Source organism: Rhinatrema bivittatum, chromosome 7, assembly GCF_901001135.1.
Source record: "Rhinatrema bivittatum chromosome 7, aRhiBiv1.1, whole genome shotgun sequence".
In the NCBI taxonomy this organism is placed as follows: domain Eukaryota; kingdom Metazoa; phylum Chordata; class Amphibia; order Gymnophiona; family Rhinatrematidae; genus Rhinatrema; species Rhinatrema bivittatum.
Window position 1 is genome coordinate 31,920,544 of NC_042621.1, and position 12,172 is coordinate 31,932,715.

General features: G+C 48.0%; 1 protein-coding gene across 6 annotated transcripts in view; it reads right to left on the minus strand.

Moving 5' to 3' along the window:
* Positions 1-11,966, minus strand: part of SPIRE2 (spire type actin nucleation factor 2) — a 208,670-nt gene extending 196,704 nt beyond the window's left edge. For all 6 annotated transcript variants that reach the window (XR_003857675.1, XM_029608209.1, XM_029608206.1 and 3 more), the window contains exon 1: positions 11,618-11,966. Coding sequence is in view for 5 of the 6 variants with exons in the window: in XM_029608209.1 (XP_029464069.1) it covers positions 11,618-11,861 (244 nt within the window). In the remaining variant the exon portion in view is untranslated. The remainder of the gene's footprint in view (positions 1-11,617) is intronic.
* Positions 11,967-12,172: the final 206 nt, after the last annotated feature.

The following is a 12,172-nucleotide window of genomic DNA, read 5'->3' on the forward strand; positions in this document are numbered from 1 at the left end:
ACGGGAAAGAGTTTTGGATAAGGTTGGGCAGGGCAGCGCTCGCTGTGGCATGCCCCGGTGAGGAATCTTGGACAAGAGTACATACGAGTGCGTCCTGGTGTGGGAGGATCTTATTAGTTCATGAGAACGGAGAGTCCGCTATCGAGTTTTCAATTTCAAAAGGTTTTAAAAAAGGTAGTAGAAGTCGTGGGCTGGATGCGAGTTTTACAGCTCGCATTCGTTTCGCACAGATGCCAGCAATGACGGCGGACTGAACGGGGACTGGTGGAAGGTGAGAATTAAAGTCATAGGCAGGTGGAAATCCAACGCATTCCATGGTTACAGACGGAAATAAGCTAGTGAAGCGGTATTTGTTGATAGTAACAGATGTTTCTTCTTGCAGAACCAGTTTGGGTTAATCTTGAATCTGAGTGTGCCTGGCTCGTGGGTTTACTCGTTCGTGCATTGGGCACAGCATCGGGCTCAAAGGAGGCCATAAGGGGAGGATTGCATTGAGAGACTTCATTGGAGAATACGTTGGATGGGAAGAGGGGGATGAATGGTCTGACCTGGTATCCGTCCTGCAGGAGCAAGTTAGCATCCTAGGGGTTCTGGGAATTTTACTATACATTTGGGTGGTAATTGACATTGGGAGGGATCCTGTCGGGAGTTAATTGCCCACATGTGCAAGGACCTAGCATCAATAATGACAAGGTGGCCTAGTTTACATTTGGGGTGGTCAGATGTGGGAATTATAAGCTTTGCCAGCAAGCCATTTCAGGGTTTTACACTATCTTCCCTTCTCCCTGGCCTTGCCTGAAGCATCAACTTGTGCTTAAGCCTCTCTGCCTAGGAAAGGATACCTGACTGCCCTGAATTCCTGGGGGAGGGGCTGGGTGTTCCCTAGTCAGAGGCAGGACAAAGTCAGGAGGTATAGATTTCAGCAGCCAATGAGATGATCCATGCACACCCCCTGAGCCAAAGCCAATAGTGTAGGGACTCGTCTGTTGCTATGGGGAAAGTAGCCAATCATGTAATGACACATCATCTGCCTTTGTATGAATGTACAATAAAAGAGAGCGCTGAATTGTGCTCAAAGTCCTTTTTACCTGCCGCCATGAAAGGCTGCCTGAAGTGTCTTCTTTGCCTCCATATTCTACATCTGGTGACCCCGCCTGTGATACTCTCTGCTCATTCGGCTGGACATAGCCTAAGTGCGCACTGTTCAACAGATTTGCAAATCGTAAGTATATTTAAAGTACCTTTTAGTATATTTAAGTATTTTTTAGCAAGTTTGTTCCCCACATTCGTGAGCATGGGAAATGATTTATCTGTACAGCAAAGGCTACATGCCAAGGAGCTGCAGAAAATCATCAAGAATCATTATTTCGTCACCAGGGGGGAAATAGCACAAGTCAGATTAGGGGATTTAGAAAAATTAATAAGTGAAATAGCTTGCCGCTGCCCTTGGTATTCAGATACGGGAACTCTAAATATCCAGGACTGGATTTCAATAGGCAATTGTCTTCATACGGCTCCAAGGTCCCCAATCAGGCAGTTATTGTTATGGCAAAAAATGTACAGAGGCCATAGAACACATGGGGATAAAAAGTCTCAAACAATCTTCAACTCATGTGCCTCTAGAAGCAGACAGTAAAAAGGCAGGCAATACACTCCATTCACCTACCCTTCCCCCACCTTATCTTCAAAATCCCTCAGAGCCAGCAAATTCTTTGTATCCTCAGCTCCCATACCTACACCCAAGCACAAGCCATTCACACATCTCCGCCCTCTTTAGAAAACCAGCTCTTGAGCACAAATTAAGCTACAACCTGGCATGGGAGGGGTGGTCCGCATGGGATTTCAGCAGGAACAAGAGAAAGGAAATCTTACAGGAGAAGAATTATTAGAAGGGCTTCAAGCCTTTCCCATAACAGAAAGGATCAATGATCAAGGCGGGACAGAATATAATTGGACCCCCCTTCCCTATAGTATCCTCAGAGAACTCCGTACAAGCATTAAGGAGACAGGTTTCCATTCCTCTTACACCCGAGGTTTGTTAGAGGGTTTGTCTAATGGCTACAAATTAGTTCCCCAAGATTGGAAGGATTATCCAGCATGCTCCTCACCCCAGCCCAGTATGTAGTATGGGAATCTGAATACCAAAGGGAAGCATTAATAGCGGGAGCCAATTCGGGTGGCGCCTACCTCCCAGAACAGCTATATGGGTCAGGTCGATTTGCCACCATGGAACAACAAGCAATTGGCATACCAGCGGTCACTTATCCAGGTTAGTCCGCTGCGTGAATAAAGCCTTTAAAAAAGGTCCCCGATTCAGGGAAGGTCACAAAGTCATTCACACTGACCCGCCAGGCAGGCCACAGAGCCCTATACACAATTTATTGATCGATTGCAGGAAGCCATTCGGCGACAGGTAGACAATACAGAAGCAAGTGTGGAAACTCATAACAAAGTTAGCTTTTGAAAATGCAATGCCGACTGCCGTAAGGTTTTACAACCCATAGTTGGCAGACCTGATTACACCCTAGCAGACATGCTTAAAGCATGTGCAGATGTAGGTACCCATGCTTTTCAAATGGATGCCCTCGCTTTCGCCCTGCAGAAAGGCCCACCCAAAGGTACATGCTTTAATTGTAAGAGACCTGGCCACTTTAAGCAACAGTGTCGAGCCCCAGGTGGCAGAGCGTATAAGAGAACCGACTCTGCAGGGGACCCCAGATCACGACCAAAAACTGTATGCCCCAAATGTAAGAAAGGGTTCCATTGGGCTAATCAATGTCGAAGTACTGGGTCAGGGAAACTAGTTTCCGGGCCAGCGACAAGCCCCAGCCCAATTGTTGCCACCCCCATGATTCGAGCACAGCCAGCCACAAGCAGCAACAGTCGGCAGCGCCGGCATAGATCTTATTAATCAAGACCCAAATTTGTAGCATTCCCAGGGCAGGTCACCCTGATGCCCTCTCAGCTTACAGGCCCTTTGCCTGAACAAACCATCGGGTAATTCTACCTCGATCCTCTGCAAGTAAAGCAGGGATCTTTGTTATCCCAGGAGTTGTGGATTCTGATTATGAGGGTACCCTTATGATTCAATTTGAAACAAAATCCTCCCTCACATTGCACAAAGGGGACTCCTGGGCACAGTTAGTCATGGTTCCATGTGTCTTGCCCGTAGGAGAACAGCAGACTGCCAGAGGCTCCAGCGGCTTCGGATTTACCCGAGCCCCGGCACTGCACCCTAGCATCCTAGCAGTGACTCAGGCAATCAAAAAAGAGAAACCGAAGAGAACCTACTTGCTGGACGGTAAGCCCTTTGAAGGCATTTTAGACTCAGGAGCCGATGTCTCAGTCATAACCACTGATAACTGGCCCACTGACTGGCCAACAGTAGACCCCCCTCGGTGTGGGGGGTAGGGGGACGGCAGCCGGCTCGCCGCAGTGCTCGCTGGCTGACTGTGACAAATCCCTCTGGCTCAGGCACAGCAAAATTAAAACCAGTAATTCTCCCCATACATATTAACCTTTGGGGACGAGATTTGATGAGTCAGTTTCAAGCCCGGCTAGTAATAGAAGATTAAGCATGTCTCACAGTAAGCCCACTGCTCTCCCCTTAGCTTGGAAATCCACCACCCCCATCTGGGTAGAGCAGTGGCCCCTGCCTAACGATAAACTTCAGGCTCTCAATGAGTTGGTAAATGATCAATTAGTTGCTGGTCATATTGAACCCACTGTTAGTCCATTTAATACACCTGTTTTTGTAATAAAAAAGAAATCGGGAAAGTGGAGACTCCTCCACGATCTCCGAGCCATTAATGCTATTCTGCAACCTATGGGTCCGCTTCAGTGCGCACCCCAAACCCAACATGATTCCTAGAGATTATCAAATTTTAATAGTAGATCTGAAAGACTGCTTTTTCACATCCCACTGTGTGATAGGGACTAAACAATTCTTTGCCTTTACGGTCCCTGTTTTAAATAATCAGAGACCTACTAAACGTTATCAGTGGACTGTTCTACCGCAAGGAATGTTGAACAGCCCCACATTATGCCAACACTTTGTGGATAAAGCGCTGCAAGGGTTTCGGAAGCGTTTCCCACATGCATTGATATATCATTATATGGATGATATCTTAGTGGCTGCACCTCAAATCCAGATGACTGGCCGCTCCATTATCCTCGGAACTAGCCAAATCCGGGTTGAAAAATTGCCCCTGAAAGGTGCAAAAACATGAACCATTTTTTATATTTAGGTCATAAGATGCTGCAGACTTACTCAAGCCTCAAATCCCACAGCTAGAAATGAGTGATGCTTTTACATATGTACAATTACAGCAAATACTGGGATCCATCAATTGGCTGCGGCCCTATGTGGGTCTGCCTACCCATATGCTCAGCCCTTTATTTGATGCTTTAAGGAATAAGACAAATCCATCAGAATTGATCATGCTAACTCCACAGCAGAAAAAGATATTCCAACAGGTCAATGAGGCACTGAAACTTATATGGGTAGACAGATGCGCTGACAATGTTCCCTTCACTTTAATCCTGATTCCAACCGCGAAACAGCCTACAGCGACCTTAACACAACTAGTCGAGAGGCAGACAGGGAACAAGACGTTAATCATTGAATGGTTATACTTGCCACACTCTCCTTCGCATACAATTAGCATGTTATACCGCTTATGCATGCAGAACTAATTTTTAAAGGACGAGAACGTAGCAGAGTTTTGCTAGGACTTGATGTAGCAAATATAATAGTGCCTTTACCTCTTAGGGACTGGGAAATGATGTTATGTCAATCAGCAGTACTGCAGGCTGCGCTGGCAGAATATGTGGGTAAGATTTCCTATCACATACCATCAGATCCTCGTATCCTTGCATTTAATCAGGTCCCACTCTCAGTCTATCAGGACTATCGCCTACCCCTCTTCCCCAGGCACAGACGGTTTTCAATCGATGGTAGGTCCGAAATGGGGAGCGTATCGCCTGGCAAGTGCAAGGGAAAATGGGTGACAAAAATTACACCACCTCAGCGGTCAGCGCAGAGAGCCAGAACTAGCTGCAGTCATTCTCGCCTTGCAATGTTTCATGAATGCTGATTTAAATATTATTTCTGATAGCCAGGTATGTTGTAACGTTTGTTTCTTCTCTTCCTGGATATTATTGTTTTAATAATTCTGTTGTATAATAGTTTTTTATTTTTCAGGCCTACAGACCTTCTGTATTAAAGAAACTTCAGTTTATTTTCTTTTTCACAAATTTTTACAGAATTCTGAACCTTAAAATTTTTACTGATAGAGGTTGCTACATCTAAAGCAATCCCGCCCAAACCTTTTCTTGCAAATCCAATTGATTTTATTAATTGAATAATAGAATTGATTTCTCCAAAGTTAAAAAAGTAGAATTTTACTTTAATCCTTACCTTAGTAATTTTTTGCAGTATGCCAGTTTTTAATATTTTCCAGATTGACACTGCCATGAGAGATGTGAAGATGAACAGTTTGCAGTTATTTTAACATTTTCAACATTTTTCTAACACCTTTGACTTTTGATTTTTGATCCTTGATCTATTTTTGTTTTTGATACTTTTGATAAGATTTTTAGCTCATATATGTGTGATCTGTTGTCTGTCTTGATGCCAAGAAGACTATGAATGAAACATTGCAGAATGGATGAATATGTGTCAGTTTTGTGTAAATGAATATTTGCAGGATGAATGATTATGAATATGTGTCAGTCTTGTGTAACATATGTTTAATGTAATGTCTGAAATACTTGTTTGTGATTCAGCTTACTGCAAATGACTTTTCCTTTAAATGATTAATTTACACTTATTGCTATTTTACTGAATGAAAATTGATCACTGCATAAAAAATTCTTGATAATGGGGTTTACCCTCTGTTCTGAAAACTAATAATGGCTCTGCTTACTGCAGCCATTCCTTGCATGAATTTTGTCATAATTGAACATTAAATACTTATTTGACATCCCCTACAACACCACAGGGCAAGCCATTGTGGAGAGAGCCAATCATACCCTTAAGAGCTCTGGACCAAACAAAAAGAAAAAGGAGGGATTGCCCCTGGATTTTCCCCTAAGCAGGACTGGCTGAACAAAGTATTGATCATCTAAACATATCAAATTTAGACCACAGCCATGAGTAATCATTATGGGACTAGGGTTAGTCACCCACAGCCATCAGTTTTGTATAGAATATTTAATGTCTGGTACGGTCCCGTTCCCTTAAAATGGGGAACCGAGGATGATGCTGCGTGCTTGCTCCCACAGGTCCACTTTGGGTTCCGAGCCGCTGTGTGAAACCGTGTAAGGATGGCGTGGCATCAAGGTCTACAGGACCCGATCCCCAACTTCTCCCTGAGCCTCCACAGCCCTCAGAAGAACAGAGACCGGACCCCCGCAAGAAGCAGCACCAAATGACCCTGGGGACAGATCAAGGCCCTATCCAACCAATCTGCACAACTCTTGGAACAGCAAGGCCTTGAAAAAACTCCAGAAAACTTCTTATTAGCCGCCTTTTCTTGCCTGAATGCCCAGCTCATTAACAATTGTGTTCTGCACCCTCCTCCTTTGCCTTATTTCTCCAGCTATGGCGATTTCAGAACAAGGACTCTGACAGGACAACATGTACATCCTCAATGCACAGAACTTTTCACACCTGTTTGAATCGAACAGACTGTTGGATCTGCGCACACATGCCAACCCAAGCCGTGGAGGTGTTTTCATTAACTCTCCAGTTAATAATACCATACTACACATTGGTAGCCTTATTCAAGAGACTGCCGCTCTTTGTTGGGACTATGATACAGGGGATGGGAAGGGGATTCAGGTGGGAAATGTCCATATTGTAACCGAACCTTTGTATTAATCACTGAACACTTACATTATTACCCACCATATGTGCAATTGGCTGATCTCAGGATGTTCCGTGGGAGAACCAAAAAGGTGTGATAGAAAAGAAAAATTCTCAGACGGACAATTTAGCTTGTGTGAGTATGTAGCCGCTATGGTACAACAAGTCAAACAGCCCCGTAACTGGTACACCAACCAGATAGGGAACATTTGGATGCTGTGTGGGCGTAGAGCATATATGCACATTCCCCCCAGATGGAGAGGCAGATGCACTCTAGGCTACATCCTCCCCTCTTACTATGCAGTCAAAACTTTACCCAAAGCAAGGCTCCGTAACAAAAGGGAGGCGATAATAATCCCATAGAAAAGTTTACAGAAACTCAGGTAGCTAGAAGCCTGTTTCCTCCAATGGGAACAGCTATGAATTACAGGGACTTACACATCCTAGCTAACTGGACGACCTGCCCTATTTAATCAGACAGTCCATGCATTAAAACTACTCACAACAGACGTTCTCAGATTAGAGAAGTAGCCTTACAGAACCGCTATGCCTTAGACACCATTTTAGCAATCTAAGGGTGGTGTTTGTGCATTAATTGGATCTCATTGCTGTGTATACATATCAGACTATAAAGCAAACCTCACACATACCATAGAGCAGATAGAAACCATGGTTGCTGATGCACCATTTTCAGGCAGAATACCTACTTCTCCATGGGACTGGCTATGGTCCTGGCTCCCTGATATTTCTGGTCTCAAAAGGGTGATTTCTATTATAATTACTGTAATTGTCTTAATTATTTGCCTGTGCTGCTGTATTCAGTGCATACCCAACCTCATATCCATACTGAAACCTTGCTCTCAGCCCAGATATAAAGATGTCTTGTATGCTGCTTAATAGGGAATCTTGAGCCCTGCAGTGGTTGGCACACCACGCTGCACCAGCTCCTGGGTGATATGGAGATTCAGGAGCTCATCGGCAGCTGGCACACCACGCCGAATCAGCTTTCTTCTCTCCATAATCCCCCTTTCCCTATTTCCAGCCCATACCAAGACATAACAGATTTCAGTAAGGGTCTAAAGCTTTATCGAGCTGCCTAAACAAAAACAGAAAGGGTGAGATGTGGGAATTATAAGCTTTGCCAGCAAGCCATTTCAGGGTTTTACACTATCTTCCCTTCTCCCTGGCCTTGCCTGAAGCATCACTTGTGCTTAAGCCTCTCTGCCTAGGAAAGGATACCTGACTGCCCTGAATTCCTGGGGGAGGGGCTGGGTGTTCCCTAGTCAGAGGCAGGACAAAGTCAGGAGGTATAGATTTCAGCAGCCAATGAGATGATCCGTGCACACCCCCTGAGCCAAAGCCAATAGTGTAGGGACTCGTCTGTTGCTATGGGGAAAGTAGCCAATCATGTAATGACACATCATCTGCCTTTGTATGAATGAACATAAAGAGAGCGCTGAATTGTGCTCAAGTCCTTTTTACCTGCCTGCCATGAAAGCTGCCTGAAAGTGTCTTCTTTGCCTCCATATTCAACAGTCAGATACCATCATTCGCTTTAAATTCAAAGAGGAACCAATTTGGAAAAAAGGAGCGAAAAAAGTGAATCGACAAATGGGGTAGATGGTTAGTTAAGCAGGGAGGGTTTTGGTGTGCGCCATCAGTGGGCCTGGGAAATGCTAGCTGTTTTTTTCAGAGGAAACGGTATGCATTTGTCTGAGGTGGAGTTGGATTTATTCAATAACACCCTGCAGGAAGGATTAGAAGTTATTATTCAGGAACCTTTTGGGGCCGCAGTGGGGGAACAAGGAAGCTAAGTTTCCTTGTTGTGGTGGAAACCCGAGCCCAAGTTTATTTGTGTGTTTAAATTGTTGTGAATTGACATGGGGGGGGGGGTGATGGGAGACTCGTGCAGTCGAGGGGGCTGCTGCACGAGAAGGTCAAAAGAGCTAGGGCTAAAGCTCATTGCCACGGCTTACCATTGCTGGGATTGAAGCGGGGTAAGCAAGGGGGGGGGGGGGATTGCTCACCACTGGACGTGGTGGTGAGTAGCAAGAAGAGAAGCAAAAGGGGTGGGGGGCGAGTAAATTCGGGCTGACATGTTGTCTGCCCACATTCATATTGTACGGGCTCAGGTTGGTGAAATAAACTGCGGCCTTTTATAATGCCAATACTTGTCTTGGTTTTATTTGAGGGGAGGAGGGAGCCAAAAGCCAAGCGCAAATCTTGACTCCTGTGTTAATGTGCAGCAGCGCGGGCTTGTCCCGCGCCACTAGCTTTAACAAAGGGAGAGGCGAGCGCCAGCCAGGCTTGGGGGGGGGGGATCCGCGGGGGGGAAAGCTTAGGCGGGAGCCAATAGCAGCTAGGCAGCGATTTGAAATCGCAGCGCTGCTATTGGTTTAGGTAATAACTGTTGGAGGTCAGTCAGTCAGCGAGGTCGAGGAGAGAGGGAGGGCACGTGATTTGAGTAGCGGCTTTAGCATCCCTCCCACCCTCCCTGGGGTTGTGTAACATTATACTGTTGTTTATTGCATTTCTTGCTTGAATTTTGTTGCAGTGGAGGTGGAAACCCAAGCCCAAGTTTATTTGTGTGTTTAAATTGTTTGTGAATTGACATGGGGGGGGGAGTCTCATGCAGTCGGGGGGGGGGGTGGGGGGGGGGGGGGGGGGGGGCTGCTGCACGAGAAGGTCAAAAGAGCTAGGGGCTAAAGCTCATTGACCACGGTTTACCATCGCTGGGATGAGGCGGGGTAAGCAAGGGGGAGGAATTGCTCACCACTGGGACGTGGTGGTGAGTAGCAAGAAGAGAAGCGAAAAGGGGTGGGGGGGGGGGGGGGGTAAGTTGGGCTGACATGTTGTCAGCCACATTCATATTGTATGGGCTTGGGTTGGTGAAATAAACTGGCAGCCTTTTATAATGCCAATACTTGTCTTGGTTTTATATGAGGGGAGGAGGGAGCCAAGCGCAGATCTTGACTCCTTTGTTATAGCCTGACCACACACACATGTGCACCCAATTTTAAGTGGGTATGAACCTATGTGCGTAAATCCTGCTTCCATTGCGTAAGTCATGGAATTTTAAAAGGGGCACACGTCCACTCCATTACCAGTTTCACCAGTTCACCCAGTTAACAGCTAGATCCTCCAAACCTCCTTGATTGAATAGCTTACACTTCCCCCAGTTATCCCAAACCCTTAAAACCTCTCAGGTATGGCTAGTTGTTTATTTTTTTTTAAACTTAGACCTTGTCCCTAGCAGAAGAAAACTTAAGCGGGAGGGGATCTGGGTGCGCGCCTAGTCACATAAGTATTTACACACACATCTCTTGGCCATGCCCCAAAATGCTCGAGCCTCACCCAAACAATGCACACATCCCACCCCCTTTTGCAAACTTTGAGATGTGTGTGTGTAGCGGGAGATATGCACACATCTGGGTGGCTTTTAAAATTTAGTGGGGGCACGCGAACCTGACTTGTGCACATATCTCCTGATTTTGGAGTGTGTCAGGCCTTTAAAATCTACCTCTAAGATTGTGGGTCCTCTAGAGATAGGGAAATAACTACAGTACCTGCATGTAATCCCCTATGAAGTGCCAAAAAAACAAAATATAAATCACATGAATAAATAAAAAGCTGTCCACAAGATAAAAACAGGAGCAAAATATACACACACCCGTTGGCCTGGTTTTACTCCTCAGTAATGATTCTATAATAGAAGTAAAGCTGGAGGGAGGGAGGCAATGGCATCAGAGAAAACCTGGCCAGAGATTCTGTATCCAGTCACTACCCAGAGAGGGGAAACCTGAGCTCCAAAAGTCTGAAAAGCTCCTGCGTTTCTGCCTCTGAGCAAACCAACAGAGAAGGCAGGACTGCCCGGGCCAGGTGACTGAAGAAAGCCCCGAGGTCTTTAAGGCAATACCAGCATCTTCCCTCCAGTCCCGGCCCCACACGTAGGCATTCACGCTCTCACCTTCTCAAGTCTCAGGCCCCGCACTCACCTCTCGCATCTCCTCCAACCTGAGCCAAGCACCCACCTCCTCCAGCTCTGAACCTCGCGCTGCACTCACCTTCTCCAGTCCAGACCCTGCACTCTCCATTCATATCTCCCAGGACTGGGCCCCGCACCCGGCAATCACCTACTCCAGACCAGGGCCCGTACCCACCTCCCCCATCTTCTGTCCTGGGCCCTGCACTCCGCATTCATCTCCTCCACCTCCTGGCCCTGCATCCACCTCCTTCAATCTAGGGCTCCCCCTCACCTCCTCCATCACCTTCAACCCTGCACACCCTCCCCTTCTCCCAGCCCTAACATTCACCTCTGCTCTCCCACTTTAGCCCCTCCCTCCCCGGCAGACTGCTCCTCCCACACTCCGGCTACAACCTTTCCCTCCTCTCCCTGATCCTGGTCCTGGCACTTGCCCCTCCTCCCAGCCCTGGACCAGACATTCACCCCAGTACACCCCCCTCCATCCCTGGTCTTAGCACTCTCCCCTTCTCATACCCCCCAGCCCCAGTCCCTGCACTCTTCCCTCCTCCCCCCAGCCCGGACCCCACAGTCACCCCAGCTCTCCCTCCTCCATTTCCAGTTCTGGCACTCTTCCCTTCTCCTCCCTCCTCCAGCCCCGGTCCCTGCACTCTTCCCTCCTCCCACCAGCCCCGGTCCCCGCACTCACCCTTGCTCTCTTTCTCCCCCTGCCCCGATCACGGCACACTCCCTTCCTCCCTCCCCCCAGCCCTGGTGGCTGCACTTACCTCCCGCCTCCTCCCGCACACTGACGGAGCCGTCCCGGTGCAGCAGCAAGGATCCGGGCTCTCGGATGCGGCCCGGCGGCTCCGGGCTCCGGCCCAGCCCTCGGCAGCACTGGTAGCACACGGCCCACGCCTGCTCCTCGTTGATGGGCTGCTCGTAGGACTTCAGCACCTCGTCCAGGGACAGCTCCCAGGGGTCGGCCGGGCCCGGGAGGCCCCCGCTGCACGCACCGCCGCCCGCGGCCATCCTGCCCCTCCATCACCGGCGGCCCGGAGCCGGCTCCATAACGGCAGAGCCGCCGCTGACCTCCGCTCCGTCATCAGCCGGGAGGAGGAGGAGGAGCTCTGCCCAGGGAGGAGGCAACGGAGCCTGCGGCACAAGGCATAAAGGGAGGGGCGAGGGGGGAGTTAGAGTCCGCCAGCACTGGGCAGGAGAAGCATGGGGACGACAGAAAGAGTTCTCCAGCCCGGGGCAAGGAAAGCATCGGTGTAGTAGTCCCCCAGCACCGAGCAAAAGAAACATGGGGCGGGGGGAGTCCTTCCGCCCGGGGCAAGGAA